Raw genomic sequence first — 26,495 nt, 5'->3', positions numbered from 1 at the left:
GGGGGAAAATAAGACAAACTAAACTGTAGTGAGCTGCAGTAAATCTACTTTTGGCTAATCCGGACATGTAAGATGGAATAATAAAGGGGGGAAAAAAATACATACACATTATATCATGGGCCAGTGTGGATTACACTTAACAGTTTTATTTGGAATATTAAGACAATGAAGCATAAGCCAAGCACCAAGAGTGACAGCTACAAGTGTCGCATCATACGGCTCTTAAAAATGAACAGGTTATACTGAAAAACAACTGTTTTTTTTCCCTCTTTGAATGGTGATGCAGATACACAGAACAGACAGTGAAATGTGAACATGAACATGATTATGCCATTTACACGCTCCGAATTCTACCTGACAGCAGACGAAAGAAAGAAAAGAAACGGGTGAGGAAAAGCAGAAAAGAACAGAACGGCGATATTCGTCTGACGACAGTTTGGTCAGCCCCGCGGCAGCGGCTGTGGCCCCGGATTTAAAGGGCTTTCTGTGATTGCCCAAAACGAATAGGGCAGTCTGGGAACATCCCAGTGCTGCAGAGTAACAACCATTAGTTCCCATCACTGTCAAGTCCTGTTGCCTCGGCACCCACATCCACCCAGCAACCAATGTGCACATACAGCATTAAAGTGACAGAGGATTGCAACCATTGTTACACTACACTCCATTGCATATTAGGGAGCAGTAATAAGGAAAAATAATAATTCTTTCATACTTCTGTTTGCATAAAAGCACTTAACCCAGCTTTCTAAAATATATATATATTTATATATGGGAACATGAAAAAATTAAATATCTCTTATTTATTTTTGTTTTTCTCTCTTTTTCTCTAGGATCTGACACCATGAGTCGTACCGTGGTGGTGGTGGTGGTTGGTTTATATGTCCTACATCCAGGGGTATTGCTATTATTTTAAGGGACAGCTAAGGAGACAACCATCTCTCATCTAGAGCAGTTTGTGGTTTGCCTCCACACACAAGGCTCTCATAGTGCAGCCCAATAGTGTCATACTAATGAAATGTTAAGCTTTTTTTGTGGTATTTTGTTTGGCTTAAGAACACAGAATATACACACACAGCTTTACCTTCCCTTTTTTGTGTGTGTGTGGGCTGGGTGTTGCACAGAAACGTGGCGCTGGCTAAATGTGGTCCATGTTTATACATCCCTGGCTTGGGGGGGAAGGGAGGGTGTGTGAATACCTGGGGTAGTGCATTTGTTAGAAGAAGTGTTGATAGTGTGTGCAAATCTGTGTGTGTTCCAGACAGTGTATGCACCACTGAAGAATAAAATGTCTTTTCATCAGGCTATTACATAAATCCATCATTCATACGTTGGTTTTTTTCTCACCTAAATCTACAGGTTATATGGCAAACGTGCTACGGTTAATGTCAGATATTTCCCATGGGGAAAACTGGGTTGAGAGGGTCCTGGGACTCTCCTTGCAATGGGCCTGCCTGAGAATAAGTGGGGAGGCGGGGGGAGAACTGGGGCAGAGAGGCGTTGTTCATAGGAGTCACTGTCGTCACCCCTCGCATTCAACTCTGCCCGTCTCTCCACGGGAAACTCTCCCTGTGTGGCTCTGTCCGTAAGCTAACATACATCCACACACAAACGCACACAAACGCACCGAGAAAACGACTCCCATCAACACACCCTACAACACCTGTGAAATATTTTAGGAGCACCGGCTCCCCCCACCCCTCGTAACACCCACCCAAGTCTCACCATCTTCAGCTAACACACACGCGCACACGGTGCGGTCCACAAGAATTTGGACAGTGGAACATTTTCAGTTGTTTTGGATCTTTAATTCAGCAAAATGGTATAAAAATTATGAAAACTATTCAAATTTCTCAGTAGGTTTTGGAGTAGTCAAATCCCTGCGGGGGTGTGGATAGTGCAATTCCTCTGTTTTGGATCAAAGCAGACAAACAGTGATCCTCAACATAAGAGTGAAAGCAATCACTCAGTTCAGCAGGGATTAGTTGCAAAAGACTGAATCTGTTGACCCTACTTGTAAATTTTGTTCTGAGAAGTCGACTAAAAGGTCAACAACTCCAACCACACACTTATCTGTTCCTCAGCTTGATTAAATCCAATATGCTGACTAAAGACGGGGAAAAACACTAAACAAACATGTCACTGTCCCAACACTTGCGGCCTGCTCTGCATAAAACAAATACACAATTAAAGTGCTATTTATTTAGACAAATCCCTTGTCCTTTCTGTGAGCATGCTGTTGCAGCAACAGGAAGCCAGGACTCCGCAAGCCAGCTACATCTCCCCCCTCCCTCCTTATTGTTCACCTCAGCCTAAACAGGACACCATCGTCACAGTGATGTCAGCGATGTGGCTGGACGGCGAGGGAACGGTTTGTATATTATAATAATAATAAATAAAAAGCAACACAGACTGGACCTTACAGCACAGTGACCGCGGGCTCCAGAATGGCAACGCTGGCCTTTGATCTGTGTCTGCATATAGGATGCAGCACTTGTACTGTAGCAGCTGTGTGCCATTGCTAGGCTGCAGCGTGAGAGACAAGACACAGTGAGAAAGACGGTCTGACGTATGCGTAGTTTGGGGGTTTCATTTGTACAGTTCAGTGTGGAAGCTAAAATACCTCAAACATAGAAGTGCACATGCGAGAAAACTCAGTGTCAGCCTTATTCCACTCTTAAGGGTCACGCCTGCCACTTCAGCTAACACCAGTGATTAACATACAAAGAGACCTGCAGTGCTGTTAGTAGAGTACTACAACTTTTGAGTAAACAAGAAGTAAAACTTTGATCAGTTCACTAAATAGCCGAAAAAGCTAATACTGGTTGGTGAAGTCCTTTAACCAATCGTGTGACCACCTGCAGAAAAATCCTCGTCTGATAAATCCATAGAAACTGGACGACTGTTTAGCAGAGGAAAGGTATTTGGTAGCGAGTTGATGGTGTAGCTCTAAGTCTTACATAGTGTAGCAGGGAACTAGCCATTAATTGTTTGTAAAACCAAAATCTAAACTAGTTAAAGTCTAACACTACATAAGCTTTAAACTACTAGTTAATACATGTAGGTTTGTGCAAGAGCTTTGGTCACAGATGCAGATATAAGAAATAAATTATATATTTGTTCATGATTCATCCTTACTGATGGGAACTACATCTTTTAACAGCTGAGTGGGCTGACATGAGCAAACAAACAAAAGCAGTTTGAGAGCTCGACAGAGTAGGCTCGGTGATCATGATCTCATCTGTATCTCAGTTTAAATATTTTAGTTTGAAACACTAATGTGAAGGATTACACCCTAATGAAACTACTCAGTCTCCACCCATCTCGCCCTCCTTCAGTCATCTATACATTTTATTAAAATTTCAACTTATGTCAGTTATTTAAAAGCCAGTTATTGCATATTTACAACTACTCAGGAGACTGAACAAATACTTGTGCTGATGAACTGATTTTAATACTGATAGCTTAGTTAGATCATTCAACATGCTCACAGTGGAGAGTTAAGCTTAAAGCTCACTCCTTACAGCTGTCTGACAAGCTGAGGATGAAAACAATATACATGTGACAGGTTGGCTATCTAAACTGAAACATGCTACAGCAGCACAACTGACTCTGGACCCAACAGTAGAGAATGGCTAATGCGCGCACAGAGTCAGAACAGATGTGACTAATGCACACCGTTATTTCAATAATCTGCAAGAGCTTAATCAACATAGCACCACTAAAATGTTATCCATTATAAAATCTTTAATGTGCACAATAAATATTGAGCTTATTGCTCCTTCAACTCTTCATTATGACCATCTTCAGTTCTATTTGATGAGAGCCGAGTGGATCGTGCTGAGGCACCTCCCACTCTTGTTTGGAAAATAAAGTAACATATTACTGGACATGTATGAGGCACACAGGTTACGCTTAATAAGACATTATGGAAATGACAGGCTAGATAACTGAGGATATGCCCGCCTCTCAAGAGTTGAGGGTTCTCATCATTTAATACTGTAATTATGACAATGAACAGAGAGAGAAAGTAGCACTGCAGTCTAATCCTGGGAGTTGTTCTTTCCTATTTTAGAAGATTCTTGCTGAGCTTTTGAAATCCTCTTCATTCATCTATAACTATATGAAGTGTCTCATGACACAGCCCGATCTTGAACAAGGCTCGTTACTGCCTCACTACGCTGTAAATCGACTTGCTTAAAGAGATAGTCTTTACACAGCTGCTCTCACTTCCTATGAAAGACATTTGTTAGGATTCTTTATTGTAACCAAAAGAACCCAGGCCTAGCTGCACTGATGTTTCAAATGTAATTACATATGTTGAATTCATGGATTGAGATTTATTTATATATTTGAATTTTTATTTATATATTGAATATACAGATATTGCTGATGCAACAAATGGATCGTGAGCTTAAGGAGGCACTATAAAACGGAATAAAATATCAACCTCGATTTCAGGAAGAACTGAACTGGGTGCATGTGTCCACATGCCAAACTGCCTATGGTCAGTGAAGAAGTGACAGGCTGCTTTCACAACTGCACCAATGACAAGATTTCCTCACAATCTGTCATGTTTCCAAAGCAATGCCACACAGGTGGAATAAAGCTGACAAGTTTAGCTTGCTTACTAAATGCCACACAGTCAACTGATTTATTAAGCATCACTCACGATACTGCTAAAAAAGAAACTAATGTTCCTTTAGGACTTACGCATAATCCTTAGAAATCACTTGTTTTCCTTCATCTCTGGCTTCACTGATGCATGCAACGAGATGGCAAAGAATATGACTTATGTAGCTCTATCCATAGGACAAGCTCTGACTGCAGTATACCAAAATAGCACCTCCAGATCCCCTCTCAACCCACACACACACACACACAGACACACACACCTTCTCTTGTAAAGGTGCTCCACTAGGTGCTTTGACAAGCTAAGGAAGAAAAGTAAGAGCGCACAAAGTGAGCTGTACAACATAGCCATGTAAGCCTAAATAGCAATTTAGGATAAACGGGGGAGGCATGCAGGCAGGTCTACAGGCAGGGTGATGTTGTGGGATCAGGCAGACACTTAGCACAAAGCAAGAGAAAGGAAAAAAAAAAAAGACACAAAGCACTGATATTTGTGTCTCCCCTCCCTGTCAAAACAACCTGTTCAACGCAAAAACATGTGCTTGCCAGACAGCATTATACTGAATATAATCATATGTACTTTTGTGATGTAAGTAATAACTAAAACAAAGTTTAGAATGAATCTTGTATAGCTTGTTACACTTAAACTCGATCCCCCACCGGTAAGAAAGCCATATCAGTATAGCTTCCATTTTGCTAATGAGGAATTTCTAAAGTCATGAATTCCTCCTGCAGCATGTCTAACAGGCAATGGAGAAGCCGCCCTATTTGACTTTGAGTGGCGGTTCCCTCTCCAGCCAGCGAACTCGTACTTTCTGTTTATAGTGATACTCCTTGAGGAAGTCCTGCAGGGCAGGAGGCAATGGCAGAGACCCTATACCATCGTAAGTGGTCCAGCGGCAGATGGCGGCCCGTGCCAGGTGCTGCAGGCCAAAGGGGAAAGTCCGATGAAGAGGCGCTGTAAGCAAAGGTTCGAAAAACATGCAGGCGCTGGGGTCTTTATAGTGCTCCAGCAGTCCTGTGACAGTGGAAGAGTGGAAAACGCAAGGATCATGAGCGTCAAAGCTGAAGTTGTGGTTCCACTGCTCGATGCGTGCGTGTAGGGAGCGATTGTAACGGCGGAAGCTAACAGAGAAGAGGTAGTCCTCCTGGGCTGAGTCACGCAGCAGGAAGGTGCCCTCGGGCCTCCCATCCAACAGCGCTTCTGCCTCGTAGCGGTCCATTACGCCCCAGTAACAGGGCAGACCTGTAATCTCTAAAAGATCTGGCACCAGACAATGGATGTAGTCTATCTGAGTATGAACCTTCCAGGGACCGGGTTGTTGTCGGCTAAGGTGACCATCCCCTGAAGCATGCCTCTGCTTGGGCCTCCTGGCCTGCAGACAAAGGGTGGTTGAATCCTCCTCAGAGTCACAGTCCTGGGATGACGCTGCAGCCCCCAACAACTGCCCACAGGCTCCTGATGATGCAGCAGCCAGAGCGCTCCCGGCCCCTGTGACCCGGCCTTCCCCAGAGGCCTCTCCCATACCAGGAGCCATTTTTGGTCCCAGTTTGTAGAGAGAGGATCCTGGCACTGAGGCCTCCAGGGTGTGGATCTGTGCATTGGGTGGTGGGTCCACACCTTCCTCGATGCTGAGCCTGCGGCGCTCGCGCAGACGTTCTTCCTCATCCTCGGGAGAAGGGTGGGCTGGGTCAAAAGCATCCAGAAGGGCAGTAGAGGAATGCGGGCTGACTGGTGCTGTGTGCTGTTTGATCAAGTGCCATTTGTGAGCAAGGTCTGAGCCTGGTGGAAAGGGGCAGGTCTCCAACATGAGCTCTGTGAGGTGAATCTTACGTTTGGAGGTGACGGCGTTCTTAGAGGAACGTGAGCACCTGCGAGCAGGCAGGGGTAAGCACAACCCAACTGTATCACTTAGCCGCTGGCGCAGAGAACGACCATTCAGACTGCGTCCTACTGATACAGAGTCATTTGTCTCCTGGATAGAGCTGACCCCATAGCGCCTGTCCCTACGGTTCCCACTCCCGCGTAAGCGGCCGGACCGCCTATCTGCCTCCAAAGAGCTTTGGGTTTTGGTGGAGCATGAGTGTTTTTTCTTGCCCCCCCACGGGGCATGACGGGAGTAGGAGTCTCTACGAGCCAAGGGAACACCGCCGGACCCACTCCGCACATCTTCAGCGTCCTTGTCGATAGTTATCTCTACAATCTGAGGTATGTCCGACACACAGTTATGATGACGGCGCCCTGCTGTTACCACTGGCACTGGTAGGAGGCTTCGTGACGGGCTGGAGGCTCCTGATGCCTGTGCCCCACCTGAGCTGCCTCCTTGACCGATATCCACCACACAGTGGACAGTGTCTGCCTCAATCCTGCTTTCATGGGGTCCTGAACTGTTGTTGTGGAAGAGTGTCTGGCATCTGCTCTTTAGATTGCTCCACATGATGCCCACTTTCTTCATTAATAGGAGCCCCTGGGACCTGAATATAAAAGAAGACAAAGCTGATTAACTCACAGGTGAGAACATCCCAACAGCAGCAATGGTACCTACTTTTAACACTGAGGTACAAGCTACACAAAGAATGCCCTACATTTAAATTCCCCAGACTAATGTGCATCTAGTAATTAGACATGGTGAGAGTATAACGGGGCCAGAGTGTCTGGGAGGTGGGTGAGCTTGAGCTGTTGGAACAGCAGAGTTACGAGTTGCCAGGCAGACATGCAGGGACACAAGGCCACAGCTATAAATGAACCTAGGATCTGCTCACAGCTGATCTGCTGGTATGTACTGTATTACAGAGCCAGTCTAGACCTGACCAAAAACCTTCCCTGTAACAGCAGCAGACAGGGCACATGTATATTCACATACACTCTCACATAAGTGGTTGATTTATCACTAGTAGAATTTGACAGGGATTTGGAAGTTCTAGCACTAGAGTGCATTCTAATAATCCAAATTTTACAGTGAGCAGAGTTACTATAGAGAAGCAGCCAAAGATGCCAAAGCCCTAAAGGAATTCATAACCGACTATTTCTACAGCATTTCCTGTTTCTGATGAGTTTTTTGACATCGTGGCTTTGATAGTGTCCACACAACTGAACAAAATAATAAGATGCGTATACCAGAACAGTATCTTCAACCAAACAGCTTAGCACTTCTTCACACTAGTGTTTAGGTTTAGATCCTGATGGTGCCGATATTAGCCATTTGCATATATACTGGTTTCCCCATTTATAACAGACAAATGAGAATTAAAGCAAAGAAGAGATGGGAGAAACACCCTTCAACCATGTTTGTGCCGCACAGTTCGTCCACTACAGAGCACTCTGCAACTTCACTATTAGCAACACATTTAATGCCACAAACAACAAATTCATAACTTATTGTGACAAGATTATTCCATTACATTATCTCAGCAGGGATACATTTTAGGGTAATATGTTCATTATTTTTGTCTGGAAAAAAGTGGGAAAAACAAACAAACATTGTCCATGATTTTAAAATTGCTAAATATTGTATGTTCTATAAAGAAAATCTAAATATATCTGTCAAGGGTCTTTAGGGTCTCTCTTGCTAAACGGAATTACAGCAAATTACCCATTTCTAAAAATAATTTTAGTCCATCTTCAGTGAACTTTGAATGAAACAAGTGCAGAAACCATATTGTACCATACTTAAAAGAACAGGCATTTAGTGAGCTACTAACACAAAAGTCTTCAAGTCTCTCTGGAATCGTCAAATCTAACTTCCTATCTTTTCTTTTGGTCTGTTAACTCAATCTTCTTCTGGGCTAAAACCTGTTACCCAACGATTATGAAACATCATGTCAACCAGCATGCAGAGTAAAGTTTACCTATAAATACTAACGAACACATCATGGTTCAACACTATCAGCTGTGACAGAAAATGTTTCGCAAGGTAAGCAAACCATGCTGAGATTCAGCACATGACATTTGCTCAAGGCAGCTCACTACGTTTATCACAGACTTAGGACCCTGGCCCACTTATGGATTTGCTTTGTCAGAAAAAAAGATGAGGACAGAACAATGAATCTCCTTTAACAGCCATTATTGGTTGCTATACCCCCCAAAAAAACACAAAACAAACTGCAACACTGGTGTAGCTTACAACCCAGCTGGCATTACCCAAAGAATTTGCAATAACCTTCAATATGTCCATTGTATTTCACAACCCAGTCCATAGTCAGTTCTTCCTGACTTCCAACAATGATCTGTACTAAGTACACATTAACTGGTACTAGGATAATGAAAAATGAAGCCAAAATTATGATGAATGACGGTGATATAGTAACCATGTATGAACAGACTTCAAAGCATGACAACTGACTACTATATGTTATAAAACTTCCAAAAAAATGCCTAAAACTTCATCAATATTATATCAAACTACAGACATTTCAATAAAAATAGCATACTAAATCAGAGGCTTGGGGAAACAGAAAACCAAAAATTATTTATAAAATGGATCAGGTTATTATTTAAAAAAAAAAAAAAAAAAAAAAAACGTTTAACAACATACCTCTTAAAATGCTGTGAATTGGTCTATTAACACTGCAGCTTTTTGAAATGAGCGTTAATGTATAAACTCAGAAGAAAAAGCAACTTTAAAGAAGCAGGTGTCAAGATAAATATAATAAAGATGATGGACAAATATAAAACTGAAATATGATCATCACTAAAATCTAGTTACAACCATTTGGAATACACCATTTTTAAGAAGGTGAGGTGTAATAAGCTCAATCTTTACTTTTTCGGTCAATTTTGTTTATCCAATTCTTTTTTGCCAATTTATTTTTAATGAACACTTTTGTGTTGTTATTTTAACTATTAATAGCCAAAATAAAAATAAAATCACTAACACATAAAACCTCCACAATCACTACAAATAAAGGTTTGATTTAAGTCCTGTTGAAAACAGGTCCCAGACAGTCACGTGAGTCTGTTGTCGAGCTGTGTTTGTCATTTACAGACTTATTGTGTCTACATAAACTTGAATCAGTTTCAAAATCTATTAACCGAGAAACATGACAACATGGGATGCCATTTTCTGCTTTGTTGTAAACAACATTCAGCTGCGAGATAGATTTGATTGCATTATATAGGCTGTTTTATTTTGCATAGCAGTGCCCACCAGTGAACAGTGAAACACTCACTGTTAACAAACAGCAAAGGCAAATCCCAACTTGAGCATAAAAGAGGTTTAGGTTTATATTTCGACTGGTCTGGCAGCAAGTTGTATACAGGACAACCTTTTTAAAATCTCATTAATATATTTGGGTTATTTCCCATTTGGCATTTTCCCATTGTTATTTTCACCTGCCAACTACATGTGATACCAGCAATAAGGTAAAGATTTAATATTGTTATTGGGATTTTTTTGGAGTAACATAACAATCAAATTATGAAAAAAAATTTGGGGGATTGGGAGCGACGGTCCAGATGATGACCATCCCAGACTGAATACACTCACCCGAAATACTCAGCCTGCTAATAGTGACTTTGACTCATTAACCCAGGTCCATATTTTAGATGAAACAACTGATAATTTGAATAATTGTGGGTGTGCTACCACCTCTACAGTCAAAAACTGCATTTCTTCATCTGAACGTGATGTACTTTCACTAACGTTTCAACACACTGACTGTGTTTCTGCATTAAAAGACCGCTGCAACTGTGGCAACAACCAGTGTGAGCATCAACTCTGGCAAAGTTCAGCCACACTTTTGAGCATTTAATTTTCTGTGTGTGGGACAGAGCTGCCCCGTGTCCCGCCCCTTGCATGCAGGCTCCAAAAGAGAAAGAGAGAACTGTCTTCTAAATAGGGAACAGGAAAAAAATGCACCACAGATTTATGTCTTAATAACTAACAGAGGAGCACAGAAAGATAAGCCTCATGTACCAATAATAAACGTGTTTTTTGTGTTGTTTTGGGTTTTGGTTTTGTTGGGGGTTTTTTTGCCTCCAGTAACAAAACCAAAACATTATGATAACTTCAGCTTATTGACACTACAGTCTTTTATAATTTAGCCCTAGGGTCTGTTTAATACCTGGTTGCAGTACCCATCCCTACTCCATGCTCTATAAGTGTCTGTACAACAACGCGGATCAAGTTTTCTACATGGTCTGCTCTGCTGGATGTCTGTATTCAATGCGCTCAAGGGGTAGTGCCAGTAAGAAGAAAAAAAAGATTATTCTGCGGTCTAACTACCGCTGACTGGCGATGGAGTGATGAACTACACATCATTTCTAACGGCAACATACAAATGACATTGTCTAAACTGGTTAGAAATGTTTGTTTGAAGCTGGGTTTAAAGCCTCTCCTCTGCCCTAAACAATGAAGCCAATGTCTTTGCTGGAATAGACTCAGAAAACTTCTCAGCGACTTTTCAGCGGTGCTGGTTGTGGCCACAACTACATTACAAAATTATTATTTTTATGTATGTGACACTGATTCTAATGCATCTTACTACGACAACAGTTTTCACAGGGTTTATGGTCATTACTCTCAAGCGCTGAAAACGAGATCATTCCTGTTTGTTGCCGTAACAGTGACAGCAGTGGGGAAAACCCACCACTGTAAATCATGCCTTCACCGAGCCCACTGCAAAAACCAATTTATCAATTCTTGGCCACAGTTTTTCCCCTTTTTTTCCTGTGGTTATTGTCACCCCATCAGCGCTTCCCAGAAAGAAAGCACTACAGACTTAAATTGCCCTATAACACAGCAAAATAATTGCCAACAGCAGTCAGTGAACTGCTTTCTAGTTTTGTGCACGTCATTGTAAGTGACAGCTTTTACTCTGCCGCTTGTAACGAGGCACATAAAAATTCCACTTTATGCAAAATCTCCACATTGTATGGAAATCACAGAGATACACAAATATTATTGTGCCAAGTGGATCTTATCTGAACCAACAGTGCAGAGTAGATTAAATTAGCATATTGATCACTGAGTTACCAAGTCAAAAACATTTGACAGGGTTTGGCTTTTAAAGTCTTGGGTGCTCTTAGGGGATATTAAAGTTCAGTTTTTAGGTTTGAATTATTCACAGTAACAAAACACAGTTAATCTGTCACTGTCAGAGCAGCAGAGGCTAAACCAAACTTGTGCATAACAGAGGTTCGAATTTATATCTGAACTAACATGGCAACATTTTATAGGTGAAAATGATGCCATTGCCTGTGTATCAGATATTCTTACTGCCATTTTTCACTGTTTTTACCAACAACTACAAAAAAACTGTCATATTACTTGGATAATGAAATCAGATGTCACAACTCCAATTCCAAAGGTCAGTTCTTTCTTCAGCCACTAGTCTGCATAATCAAGCTTATGATGTTTCTGGGACCTGCTTTTTCCTTCACGTCAACAAGGTGCTGGAAACATTCCAGAGATTTCAGTCCATGTTGACGTGATTGCATCACACAGTCGCTGCAGAATCATCACGTGCACATCAAGGACGAACATCTCCCGTTCCACCACATCCCAAAGGTGCTCTACTGGACTGACATCTGGCAACTGTGGCAGCCATTTCAGTGCAGTGAAGTCATTGTCATGTTCGAGAAACCACTTTCAGATGATCTGATCTTTGTGAAATCGTGTGTTATCCTACTGCAAGGAGCAACGAGAAGATGTGTACACTGTGGTCTTAAACGCTTAGACATGCTGAGCAGCAACACTCATACAGACTGTGCTATTTAAACGATGCCGAGCTGGAACTAAGGGGCCCCAAATATCCCCCATTCCACTGCATCTGAAATGTTGATATAAAGCAAGATGGAACCATGCTTTCATGTTGTTTATGCCAAAATGTGACTCTGCCCTCCAAATGTCACAGCAGAAATGGAAAAGCATCAGACCAGGCAGCATTTTCCAGCCATCTATTGTCCAATTTTGGTGAGTTTGTCAAAAGAAAAAAGAGAAAAAAAAAAAAGAATGTAGCCCCAGTTCTCAGCTGACAAGAGTCACTTAAACCACATTTCTTCCATATTCTGATGCACAGTTTGAACTTCACTAGGTTACCTTGACCATGCCTATGTCTAAACGCATCAACTCACTGCCATGTTACTAGCTGATTAAGATATTTGTGTTAGTAAGCCAATGGTGTCCCTAAAAAAGCAGCCGATGAGCGTACATTCATAAGAGAGTAACGGCCAATCACAGCTGCTGTGCATCGCAACTAGGGCTGCCACGATTAGTTGACTAGCCACGATTACGTCGACAACTAATTTAATAGTCGACGCGTTGTTTGAAGCTTTGTAAGATCCCAAAAGACGCAGGAATAAGTAGTAGGATTTAACATTGTAATAACACACTGAAACAGAAGATGGCAGCACTGCATGTACAAGGATGCCAGCTGTCGTTAGGGTGTCCCAGAATTCATAGCCCTGCTCAGTTTCCAACAATGGCGGCAGCTAGTTAGTTTTAATATTACTATTATTATTCTTTCTGGGTCACAAAATAAATGTTTAGCATATTTTCAGGCGAGAATGTAACTGTGTAAACCTCAAATATCTACTTAGTTTATCAAGACACCACAAAAGCGCTCCGACGTTTTCGGAGACGTCTGTTATCCACCAGCTCGATAGCTAGCCCCGGGGCAAGGCTCACACAAATTGTTTTCAAACCCACCGCCGTCTTTCGCTACTCAGGTTAAACATGATATAAGTCACTTAGATAACTTAAAAATGTTATTGTTTGGCTTTTTTTAGTGTTTTATTTGTTCCTGAGTGAATCGGTTTGGCTGAGATTAAAGTTATAGTTTTTACACAGTTGAATAAACGTCAAGCAGACAACTGATTATCAGAAGTGTGAGATGCTTGAGAATTTACTCCGGTGTCCTGTTATATTTTAGATAGCAAGGAGCAGACGGCTGAGTTTATTAAACTTCACCTAAACAATCTTCAGATTTCATTAACATTTAATAAACTATCATCTTGCCTTTATGTTTAGTTAGCACATACCTTAAACACTTAAAGCTGTAAGCTAATGATAGTTATATAAGAGCAGATGCATGCTGGTGCAATAAGCTGTAAGTTTTACGTCCAATGGATGATGATCTGATAGTCGACTAGTCGCAAAAATAATCGGTGACTAGTCGACTATCAAAATAATCGTTTGTGGCAGCCCTAATACATACACAGTTTTATAAACCAGTATAAGTTCATCCACTTTAAGTTATCAGATGACATACACTGTAGCAAACAGTATAACAGACTTAAGTGGAACACGTTATGTATGTTCAAAGGGTGGTTTCTCAGGATTTGTAACAAGTTTAAAAACCTGTCTTGGTCAAATATTGTTCAAACCTGTGGAAACCTACAGCCTGCTTTAGACATTGAGACTAGCCTTTTATTGATGTAGCACAAAATCAGTATTAGTTATGTAAATCAAAAATGTTGTAATTTTTATAGGATTTGCATTCTCCAGTGTAGTAGAGGGATACGTATCATTTTAAGAATTTCTAAACAGCTAATTTAACTTTTTAAAGCAACAATATTATTGCAATCATACCATAATTATATGTCTTCAGGAATAGATATTAAAGCCATATTTGACTTTTCCCATTGTGGGACTAAACATCATACTAATGATCATGCTTATAAAAGTGCTTTATGTTTAAACTGCCAAATGTTGAAAGGCACTCCAAGATTTGTTCGAAGAGGTACATGGCTCAAAGTGAACTGTGCGTCCAGCCAATTCAATTTGAGAAAGCAAAACATGAAAACAACAGCCTCTCATTTGCCAAAGTTTTGTTTGAACACAACGGTTTTTCTGCTCACAACCTAAATTTGCCAGAAGTTTTCTTGATTCTGTAACTGTACTGTCAAAATGAACAAACCACTGAACTCCAAAGTAAAAGTGCATGCTCCCACCCTGCTGTGTGTCCTCCAAGTTGAACTGGAACTGTGAGGCTAATATTATATCAGTTACATCTCAAGAGCTTTTCCATCCCGGCTTGTGAGAGTTATTCTTTATCTTGCGAATCAGTTCAAAAAGCCCCAAAAACACAAACCATGCAATGTTCAAGTTTACAACAACTATGACTACATAGTCCCTGGCTTCCAAAAGCTATAACTATACAACTACTTCTCATGCACAAGTATGATTATATCATAAACTTGGCACCATATTCCAAATCTCCTTTGACAAACAGCTAAAAAGAAAAAACAAACAAAAAACTAAAGAATACACGTTTGCTGGTTAGTCTGACAGTTTTATGTCCACTGTGACACTAATTCAAACAATTACCCTAAGATACACAGAAGCACAATGCTCATGTGTTTCATGAAAACTGGCACCTATAACTGAAAATCTGCCAACTTGTACTTCAGTCTTATCTGTTCCTTGTTCTCATTAGTGTGGCTACTGTCATACCAGACATGCTGGCACTGACTGAACAACTGCAAACATACAATCACTAGCTTTCAGGTCAGTGCATTTAATTAACACAGAATACAGACCACCATATGTCCAAATACCCAATCCGTGTGATAGCAAATATTAAAGAACTTTTGTATATTTCTAATTGATAAAGAACAGACAACACACACAGGAGCATATCATAATGTAGACATGCGTCTGCAATTAAAGTCAATTTAAGTGTGAGACAGTCCTCCTGAACCTTCTGACTTTTGCTGTTGTCAACAATGGCTGCACCAAGTGTGATCCAGTCCACAGCCATTTCGGCCGTCCTGAAACAGAACTAGGCTACTTCTCCTCTCCGACAACCCAACACACCCATTCTCCTGGGACCACACTGATCTAAGAGAGGTCTGGAGAGAAGACAAGATTAAGGGAGGATGCCTCCCCTGCTCAGACCAGACCAGAACAGAGTTAATGAGGTATTTGTAGCTCCTCACATTATAGAAGATTTGTGGGACATGCCATGCAATAAGAAAACATCAAAACGAATGAGCACGCCGATTGTTTTTCCCCATCGCTTAAAACCTGACAAACTGGACGCTGAAGAACTTCTCGGTTAAAATACACCTTTGAAGCAACATTTTCATCCATACTCAATAATGCACTACTTGAACTGAATCAACGCTGTTTTTCCACAGCAATTATTCGACACCCGTGTTCCTTTGTTAGTTGTTTGAGCTTAGTACATCGTTACAAACACATCATTTAAAAATATATACTTTGTTAATCTAAAAAGAAAATCTCAAATTAATAACAAAGACATATTCTTCCAAATCCGTTTAGATGCCATGCTAATTGCCTTAAGTTATGCGATTACAAAAACAGTCTTCGTTTCAGTGCAATCTTGACAGGTCCGTTATAGTATCGTTGGCTACATTACAGATTCATGTGCTATTAAAGTCAACAGAAATCCGACAATCGCGTTAAAACGTTATCATAGCTGCTTCATAGATCTGGCTGGAAGGCCTCTCGGGTCCTGGAGGCCCCACATTTTCCCTGTCCCAGCCAAGTTAGCTCACTTGCTAACCCGCTAACGAACCACAGCCAGCCCCCCGGACACCTCTAAATGTAACTATTGAAAACGTTTTCCAGGCTCATAATTGCCGAGCTAGCTCGTGGACTGCAGTCATATAAATATAATGCTTAAAAAAGCAAATATTAGAGATATTTATCATTTAGTTGGCAAAAGATATAATCAAGTTACTGTCCAGGCTTGTGAACTGTCAAAAATGCTAATTGTTAGCATTCCCCAGAACGGGAATTTCTAGCGTTTTAGTTAGCTTTGGCTAACTAACTAGCTAGCGGAGTTAGCATTTTAGCTTGTTAAAAAAATCCACATTTTTTTTATAAGTTACCCAGACGGTCCTGCGTACTATTAAATGAGCTAAGAAGACAAACGTGACAAGTTCGGGAAGTGCAGATTAGTTTCTAAATTTCATATCTTACCCGTGTGTCTCCTGAAAGCTCTATTCAACAGCTCTCTTTGTCTGCAAAAAATGGCTATTAAGAGAACTCAGGCATATATCCCCCTTGCGGACCACGGTGTCGGCTGAAACCACTGAAGGTACACGAATACTTGACGGTATCATACCGACTATTTAATTTATTAATGTAAAATGTATTTAAAAAACTAAATCGTGCATTAAGCGCCGTGGAAGCCCGTTCTTCATTATGGTGGGGGTCTTCTTTTCTGCCGTGGTCGTTGCTGCTTCTAGCAACCAATATGACGGTAGTCTGAGCAGACACAGAGTCGGAGAGGCGGACTGTGCTCAACGTGAGGGATCCCGACTGACAAGGGCTCGGTCCAATGGAGCAAAGGGAAAAGGCGACCACTTCCGACGAAGCACGCGGATAGGGAATGCCCCGCGGCTCGCTCCTCGTGATGGGCATCAAGTGTCACCAATGAACGGAGAGAGGAGGATGGGGCTCTCTGCTGGGCTGCTACTTGGAAACGTGGAGAGGTGAAGTGATGCTGGTGGTATCCCGGGCAGGCCGGTCCATTGGCACATTGATATCAACGGGGTAAAAGACGGCCAACGAGCCTTCATTCACCTCGCAGCCTGTGGGGTGAATGAAACCACGGGATAACGGCAAACCGTTTAACTCCACAACAATTTTATTCTTAGAGTCATAAGTGAAGAATGTAATCTAATAACTAGAATAATTAATTTAGCCTCACCAATAATCTTCTTATTCTGGTCATACCCAAGGCTGCTTTGCAAGGCAGGTCCCTCAAACTCCAGGGTGCCTGGAAAATTCAAGGCATAACGTCTTACGTTTGTACTAATTTCAATTAAAATATGTTATGAAACCCCAAGACCCAATATAAACTGACATTTTGAAGGCTTTTAGATGCAGAATTTGTGATCCAAACTCCTAAAATAATTTGCCTCCATCATCTGACCACAATCGAAGCTTGGTTACCACAATAAGACTTTAAAGCACACTACAAAGTAGCCTAATTCATCAGCGTGTGCGGCAAGCAAGAATACTTGTGGTGGAAATTTGCGTTAAATTAATTAAAGGACCTGTTACAACCCACCTCCCATGACCTCGAGTGCTGTAGACCAGTGAGTACGTCTCATAACCTGTTCCAAAGAACAATTAAAAAGTCTCTAAGGAGAAATTACTCACTTGCACCCACACATGAGATCATCTCCTGGAGATGGATAATTCCTAAGCGCATGACACAAGCCGTAAGGGGAAGTGGAAGTTGTGTGAGTAATGTAGTAGTTCGCTGGAGCCGAGGGTTGTGAGTTCACGGAAATCACGAGCCGTCTGAGCACATTAGCTTTTACATCTCCGAGATACTGATCCAATTTGCGCTTATGAAAGGAAATGAAAGAGAATTGCATTAGCACTGATTCTTCAGCCAGGGCTGATTCACACTGTTTTAGTCGACATGGACCTTCCCTAACAGGTCGCTGCTGCTGCAAGCAAGCCACACAGAAAGGATATGATAATAACTAACTACGGTGATTCAGCTTCTTATGAAGAAGAAAGGTGTGATAGTAGTGTATTACAGGTCCATGCGAGCTCAGACCTAACATATTAGAACTGACTATTTATGAGTAGCTGAAAAAGCAGGGGGTGATGTTTCTTCATGAAATTAAAAGCGATGAAGTACTCACTGAGAGAATATAGTTAAATGCCATAATAAACTTTAATTTATTGCTGTAAGCTACTAAGCCATAACCGCTGACAGCTAATATTCGAGGCTGGGCAGTCACTGAGTACAGGAATAGATTTGGATATAGATCAGAGGTGATACCAAGTAGAGGTTTGGTGTTTGGGGACTCATGTTCTGTTTCTTTGTACAGTGATTAAGGGAAGCAGTTAAGGGTGATTTTGTGATGTCCGCAGATCACATTTCGTGAAGTGGGGCTTGATTAAAATGTCAAAAGAAATGATCGGCCCCCAGCAAAGTTACTGCATGTTTGACTAGAGTTGGGTGAATCTATTGTTTGGACCAGTGAAACTGATACAGTAAGCATCAGTTTATTTAACCATGTCAGATGTCACTTTGTCATCTCATTGTCTGTTCAGAGAGATACACAGAATGCAGTGTTTTGTTAATGTAACTGTAACACATTTTATTGATCAAAGTTCAGGAGTTTTAGAAAATAAATAATGCATGTAATCATAATTAAACAAGCTCAGCGAAGAAATTCAAATTCAGCTCTGTCCTGAAAGCGTTGCATGGTTCTTTATATCCAGTGCTCGGGTATTAGTCATGCGGTGACAAAGGCAGGGTTGCCATCTTGTGGCAGCAGGATAGAAACAAAACAGTCCCTTTTCCCCAGATGTGCTGATTATATATGTAATGTACTTTTCAGACTTTTATAGTGCAATTTGCTGATCGGGTATCATTTTATGTAGGTCTCACACCAGTTTTCAGTGCTTTGCTGCAGCATTTCATAGCAAACAGTAATGTCAGTTTAATTACAGCAAAATTACAATAAAGACTAGATTAATAGGTTCTACGTGTTGTGACAACTCATTATTAAACTCTTTTAATTATGTTTTATTCGTTTCACACAGCACTTCACCAAACCAAAGCCCTTTTTTCCTGCATAATGAGACATAAAGAAAATAGAGGAAGTCTTTTGCCATGAAGCCTTTTATTGTGTTGTTTATCTCTTTAAAGTGGACCTCAAACAATAATTGAATACAGATTAGGTACATTTCATGCTTGTAGAAATGGCACATATGGAGTGAGGAAGGTGGTAAAGGAAGAGTGAATATGTAATTGTTGAGAAAGGGCAACTCAACCATGCAGGGGAATAATGAAGCTCTGAGCTCTGTGGCTGTAAAGGGACCTCACCAGTCAGAGTAGCATTGTGTCTGTTAGTGCTGAGGGCCAGAGGGAAGACGGTGGAGGAAGGTGCATGGCAGCAGACTGGAGCTGGGGAAACTCCAGGCTCCCAAAGAGTCCTGCTACACACATAATGTGCTGTGTATCTGCATTTGAAAGTTCTAATCAGAATTCGGTGTTTTATCAGTTTTTCCTCTCTACATGACAATGAGAATAAGCTGACTTTCTGCATCGTGACAGTCAGCACTAATGGTGCAGATGACGTACGATCAAAAGTTATAAGTCTGTGACTAGCACATGTCAACACCAGCAGGTGAGGAGATCTATTTGTTAGAGACCAAAATCATACCCAAGTCTTGCTTCTGAAGGAGGAGAAAAAACATACCGCTTTCACATTAATAGATGCAACATTTCCCTGAATGTAGCTTTACCCCAGGACTCTAACAGTATCCACACACCAGGTTGTGTTTTCTAGGCTTCTAGTTGTATAAATGTGTCCATGTGTGCTGAAGCAAATGAAATCATTTTTTTTTATTTTGAAGGATGATTTGTTCTCCTTAATATATCAAATATGTCTTGGAATTGATGACTCCAGTAGATGTGTCAAACTACTCAGATACACAGAAAATACACAAACAAGAGATGATATTTCCATATATGGTCATAGGAAATTAGAGCAGGAGGAGGTGAGGTTTTGTTTTTTATCACAGGATGTTAGAAAAACAAACATGCCTGTTTCCAGTTTATGTGAATCACTCATATGGGATGTGAGCAGACGTGCTTCAATTTAACAATGCATGCATTATTAGCATTAGAGCCTTTTATAAGGCTTTTTTTTTAGCTCCACATGACAATCCTCTGTCTGTTTGTGAGATCTTTAAAAAAGCTAAAAAAAAAACCAACAAAAAAATTATAACTGACCTTAGTATCAGATTTTAACTACGAGAACTAGGTTTAGACATCCACATCTTATATTTTACATTTTGTAAGTGAATAAAATTCTTCATGTAAACTACAAAATACAATTTTACACATTCAACATCAGCGCATTATATGTCCCATCCATTTTCCTACCTGTTCTGTCAACTCTGTTTGCAGAGGTGCTGGAGCTGGTCAGCAGTGCTTCATGAATTTGAAGATGTTACGCAATAAATGACAACATCCATCCATTCTCCTCGGGGGGCCCATACATTCACACTTATGGAGAATTTAGTTTCCTGGAGAGAACCCACGCAAACACAGGGAGAACATGCAAAGTCCACACAGAAAGAACCGGGTTGATGGTGGAATTGAAATCTGGACCTTCTTACTGTGGGGCAACAGCGCTCTCCAGTTTCATTGAATAACACATACCTGATTTTTTAACAGGTTTGGAGTACCTTTACAGTGGCGAACATTAAGACTCATTTGACTTCAATTCCTTATGAAGTACTGTGGTGATAATTGTTTCAGGTTTACAGTGTTTTTGTGGCAAACTACAACGTAAATGTTTAGCTAACAGTGCTAAAGTTCAGTTTTTAATGGAACCAGTGCTCCTGTAAATGTGTGGTATACAAGGATTTGACAAAAACGAAATCTCTATGTGTTTACAGAAAAGCAAAGAAAATATTTTGTACAGTTATATTTGCTTTTTAAAAAATAAAGTAGGACTTTCAACATGTGATCTTTGTAGTTCATTTATTGTAACATTTTCTAAAATACACTAGCAACAAGTTACTTTAAACTAAAATTAAAGAGCTCTTGTTATGTTGATAGAGTATAATATTATAATATTACTTTGCTTATTTAAGTACTGCACACTCAAAGTAATATAACTGTCCCCTGTTTAAATCTAACAATACTTTTTTATATATATTATTAAATGAACTCATCTTTGCAGTGTACAAGGATGCTGTAATTCTGCCAGTAAAGGAAACCCTGTGGCTTTTTGGTCAACATGCATGAAAGTGATACCAAGCATTAATAAAGAGTCTTAACTTCTGAGATGAAATGCTCCTCGATATTACGGGTCACATAAAAGGTGATTTATCCCCTTCAGAGCTATAATATGGAGATCTACACAGTTTTACTTAACAGTTTTGTAAAAAAATAATTTCTTCAGTTGAAATCATGCTTTGGAAATTTTAAACTGCATTAATGTGTACCGTCAAATTTTAGCCATATGTGCACAATAATGAGAGACATGCAAATAACTTAGACTGTAAAAAAGTGCTATGTTCGATTTCAGAGTGTTAAAAAAAAATTTCAGCCATATGTGCCTGAACTTTGTTTTTTCAATATAAAATAGTTTATATCACAGTGAAGGAACTCGTACAAAAATGAATGGAAATGTGTTGTTTGAAGTTTGCATGAATAAATTATTGAACACTGATTTTTTAGCAGCATCATAAATGTTTATGAGTTAAATATGTTCCACTATGAGGTACTGTCATATACTGATACATCCAGTGATACTGTAAATTTCCACACCAAATAAACAGAGCAAAATTTTAAACTGTGTATGTAAAGTGAAGTTAATTGTTCCACAGAGAGGAACATATAGACTGCACCCAGTGAGTGGCGCTCCTGCCCAAGAGATAAATCAATTCATCTTATAATCTCAAAAATAGATTTAAACATAAACGGATTAATTTCCTTTTTTAAGTTTCAAAATAAAAGATGCAAACTTTTTTGTGTATTTGTCACGCTTACACGTTTCAGATCAGCAAACTTATTTGAATATAATATAAAGAGCATAAATACCAATTGCAGTTTTAAAATCATAATTTAATTAAGAGAAACTGGACTAAACTTTCCAAACAAAATATGTGATCAATCGGAGATAACTCCTGATTTAACAAGAGTTAAAACTTTAACAAGAGTAAAACTTGTACTCAGGTTACCTTTCTCTAATATTAAAGTCTGTTTGATGATCTCATATGTGTGACAGGGTGACAGTTATGCAAATATAAGAAATCAGGAAGTGGGCAAATACGTTTTCACAGCACTGTAAATCTTTAATGCATTAATGCTGTGTGGGTTTTTTAATATCTATTTCTCCTGACCTTCTTATCTAACCTGTTATGAACATAAGCATAGCAAAGGTTTATTCCACAAATGCATCCCACATCACATCTGGCCCACACCAAGTTAAATTCCCAAGCTGACTTTTTAAGACAGTAAACACATTTATTGAGAAGAAAGAAGCATCAACGGGAGAATGCATCGGTGGCTGTGGCACTTATAGGTCCTGGATCCTGAGGGTGGACCTTCACACAACATAAGCAAGCAAAACTGTCCAGTAGATAGAAGGCTTGTTCACCCTGCAGTCGTCTCTGCTGCTCAAAAAGACAGTTACAACAACGCAGGCTGGGACAGAGAGGAGGAGCACCTTTTACATTAAAGCTTTAATCAAACATTGTATCTGACTCTGAACAGAAAGTTAACAGCAAGTTGGCACCTTTGATTAAAATCTTTTTTTTTTCTTTTTAAAGATTTTAAAAAGCTAATAACAAATGCATAAAAACAAGAAGCACTGGCATTTTTATGTCTGTCTTGCAAGAAAAGTTCAGTCCCGACCTCCAGTTGTTACATACCTATAAACATATTGGCTGGAGACCTTTGTTGCATACACTTTGTTTTGTGGAGGGGAATGGGTGGAGTAATTGCTCTAGATCCTAAAGTTTAATTATTATCTCCAATTCTATTTAAATTGTAATGCAATTCACAGGTTACAGATTCTTTACGAGATCGCTTAAATGACAGGGATAGTCCATGGGTGCTGGTCAAAAATTCCTTAAATCTCTTCTGGCTTTCATTTCAGGACCTTATTGCCTAAAACACTATTTTTTTGATTCAGACTTTTTGAAAGACTTTTTGTCTCCTGCACATGGGTTGTTCCAACTATTCATATATCTAGCTAAGTCGCTAATGGCTAGTTTCAAACTGGTGATTTGCCGAACTAAGTTGCACCATTTAACATTAAAAAAAAAAATCATCTAAGCTTGAAAAGGCTTTAGTCATTTGGGTTGAAATGGTTGTGATACGATCTGAAGAATATCACATAACTTTATCAAAAATGCCCAAAACAACAGTTTCAGAAGGCTAAGTAGTTGCTACATTAAAACAAGCACCAATCGGTGATTATGCTGATCTAATTTACAATATGTTTGACATTTAATGCTATTGGCATAACATTTTGTAACTTGGAAATTATTTGAAAGTGTAACAGATAATTTTCCTCAGCTTATAAATAGCTTAATAAACATTATTTTGAAATACGGTCAAATATGTCAGCTATGAAGCTAACATTAGCCTTTTCAGCTAGCTGACATATCTTACATTATTTTGCAGCTACTAGGCCATTAGGTGGAAATATTTAGTGACAACAAATGTCCTTGTATGCAACTACTTTTTGTGGTGCAACTTGATGCAGTAATGAACACATCTCCAAAATGTAACGACCTAACTTATAAGTAGGATTAGCAACAGCTTACTAACTAACAGCTGTTGCAGCTAGTTCTTCAACCCTTCATACCACTTCAGAAGTTTGGATCAGTTGTGCACTTCCTAAAGAATTGAAATTCGGGATGTTCAAGGAAACATCCCAACCACTTTTTGTCGACTTGATAAACTCTGAAGATGGTGTGCTACGCTCATACTTGTGCCCGATAGAGCAATGTGCATCTTCTGTGGTTCAGTCGGTCTATTCTGGGATGGGGTCAGTTTCTGAAAGCAGAGAAATGTGCTTGGCTTTGCTAGGAAACAAAGTGTCACCATCTGTGCTTCATGTTGTGCAATAGATGTACAGCATTGGGTCATCTCAGCTATCGGACTTCGATAAAAGCGTGTGCATTGGAGTCTTTGGACATTGATATGAATCAGAGTTTCATTTCTGAAATGAGATCCCCCGTCTCCTTTTCTCTTTGTAGAACTTCCTTAAATGTCGATTAAAGAATTATTGCAGAATAACAGAAAATAAAGGAAATACATTTATAAGCTCATAAAGTGTTATTTGCACAGATTGACTTTTCATAAACTCTGGATTATATAGATTTCAAAAATGGATAATAAACCTCCTCAGTCTCTGATTAAGACATCAGACTCCCAACTTAACTTTCCGAATGTTTTGGCATGCCACGCTATAGAACATTTTTTCCCATTTTCCATAAGGCAAAAAACAAGACTTTCAAACTTTAAGATCACTCAGTCCTAGATCCAAAATCTGACATCCGAACTGCGTTTGTCCCAACACAATCTTGTGTGGTTTTTCATTAGCAGGTTCTCAAACGACAAATAATTGGAGACCGACTTTTTTTTTGGGCCAAAGATCTTTTTGGAAGAAGCTTTAAACAAAAAGAACTGGGCCCTTATGTCCAGAAAAGTATCCTGGACACTGTCACAGTGTCACTAAAGCCAGCCTCTCTTTCAATAGCTCATTATTTCTGGTCTTTTCTCTTGCACATCTGATCTTGTATTTAGAAATATACTAATCAATAATCTACCTCCCATAAACAGAAATGACATGAGCTCTTTAAAATGTAGCATTAGTCATTCAATGTCATTTTGTGTTTTGTTTTTTTGTTTTTGTTTTTTTTGTCCATACATGACAGCATACAACAACACTATACAGAAAAATGATTAAAAATGGTTATAAAAGAATGTACTTCTGAGGCAAAAGTCTTTTAAAAGAAGAGACTGACTTGGGCTTTGTGCTCCTTTGGTAGTAAACTGCAACCCTAACCCCAGTGCTGGACAGCAAGAAAGAGTTATGGCCATCAAAGAGCTCCAAAGTGGCTCTCGTTTTGTCCTTTCAGTCCTCTCTTTTGTCTCAGCTGCTGTCTGTGCATTTTTCTGCCCGTCTTTTGTTCTCAGTTCAGGTTTGGTTTGTGGTTGATTGCTGAATGATCTCTGAGTATATGTATCACGTAATCAGACAGCAGTTAATGCAGCGAGGCCCCAGTCTCCTTTTCAGAGCCCCCTTCTTTCTCTTGGGGGTCAGGATGGCGATGATGGCCTCGTCAAACACCGTCTTCAGGCCCTTCTGGGTCAATGCTGAACATTCCACATAGCAACATGCACCAATCTAAAGAGAACAGAGGGATCGTCAGTCACAGCAACGCAACGTTCAAACGGCACTGACATTAAAATAGTTTGGAAAATGTTCACTTTCTTGTAGATTGGTAGATATGCCAAACTGTAGCACTATCAAAGAGTTAAATACCCAAAGGCACAAAGACGTCACTTGCACAAAACATCAGGAAAAAGTTGATGAATCTGAACTTTACCAATTTAGTCTGCCAGTGTCAACGAACATGCCAACTTTTCACCCTGGTGGGCTTCATCCAAGAAAAAAAATGGACATAGAGATATCTGGCAAGTGATTGGCTTAAAGATCAGAAGAAAATTAAATTCCTGATCTCAAATACATCTATGTAGCATATAACTTATCTCCATTTTCTCTCGTGCTTCTTGGTAAAGTTGACATGTTTGTTATTTAACAGCTTTTTTCTATGGTTTATATGCAAGTGCCACCTTTGTACCTTTGGATATTAAGCAGTCCTAAAGTATGAACTGTAAGATGGATGTAACTGGAAAACAGAGAAGCACAGTTTTCACCATTTTTTAAAAGATTTATATTTTCTTTAGCGCTATAAAAGTGTCTAAGAGTATCTGTTTACCAGTCTGGGTTTTTGGATCACCTCTGCCACAATGCTACGACACCCATCCATTAAAAAGGAAATGTAATAAGAGTGGAAGAGGCTCAGCAGCAGCTCTGCTAGCTAGAAACACTGAATGCTATAATTGTATCAGGCTAGCAGTGTAATCATATATTATTTGCTTTGGCTATGGTTGATATTAGTGGGTAACTTTAGAAGCTAATGGCAAGTGAGCAAGGCCAGTACAGGAATGTTTATGGAGGCCGCTCAAGTATAGAAAACAGCCCGATGAATGTTCACATAACTGAATAAATAAGTTAGCCCTTTAAAAGCCAGAAACATTTATTATTTCATGTCCAATATGAAAAAAGGCCCTTCAAACACCTGATTTGTGTAAAAAATTGCTCTTTCAGTAGGATAGCCAACATATACTTGATGCCTTTAGCTTTCATTATGTGTGTATATATATAT

At 39.9% G+C, this 26,495-nt stretch overlaps 2 protein-coding genes across 2 annotated transcripts in view; both read right to left on the bottom strand.

Annotated features, from left to right (window-relative positions):
- Window positions 1-322: 322 nt before the first annotated feature.
- Window positions 323-17,300, bottom strand: socs5b (suppressor of cytokine signaling 5b). The gene is made up of 3 exons (XM_005735123.2): window positions 17,251-17,300; window positions 16,518-17,131; window positions 323-7,104 (listed from the first exon to the last, which is right to left on the bottom strand). The coding sequence occupies exon 3, from the start codon at window positions 7,083-7,085 to the stop codon at window positions 5,394-5,396; it is 1,692 nt and encodes a 563-aa protein (XP_005735180.1). The 5' UTR covers window positions 7,086-7,104; window positions 16,518-17,131; window positions 17,251-17,300; the 3' UTR covers window positions 323-5,393.
- A 5,233-nt stretch (window positions 17,301-22,533) lies between these two features.
- rhoq (ras homolog family member Q) overlaps window positions 22,534-26,495 on the bottom strand; it is a 24,282-nt gene continuing 20,320 nt past the window's right edge. Inside the window, exon 5 of the mRNA XM_005735122.1 lies at window positions 22,534-25,450. Within this exon, the coding sequence (XP_005735179.1) occupies window positions 25,289-25,450 (162 nt within the window). The 3' untranslated portion in view covers window positions 22,534-25,288. The remainder of the gene's footprint in view (window positions 25,451-26,495) is intronic.

Source organism: Pundamilia nyererei, unplaced genomic scaffold (assembly GCF_000239375.1).
Source record: "Pundamilia nyererei isolate P.nyererei 1_Seehausen unplaced genomic scaffold, PunNye1.0 scaffold00062, whole genome shotgun sequence".
NCBI lineage: Eukaryota > Metazoa > Chordata > Actinopteri > Cichliformes > Cichlidae > Pundamilia > Pundamilia nyererei.
Note: the sequence above shows the minus strand (reverse complement) of the source record. Positions and strands in the feature narration are given on the sequence as shown.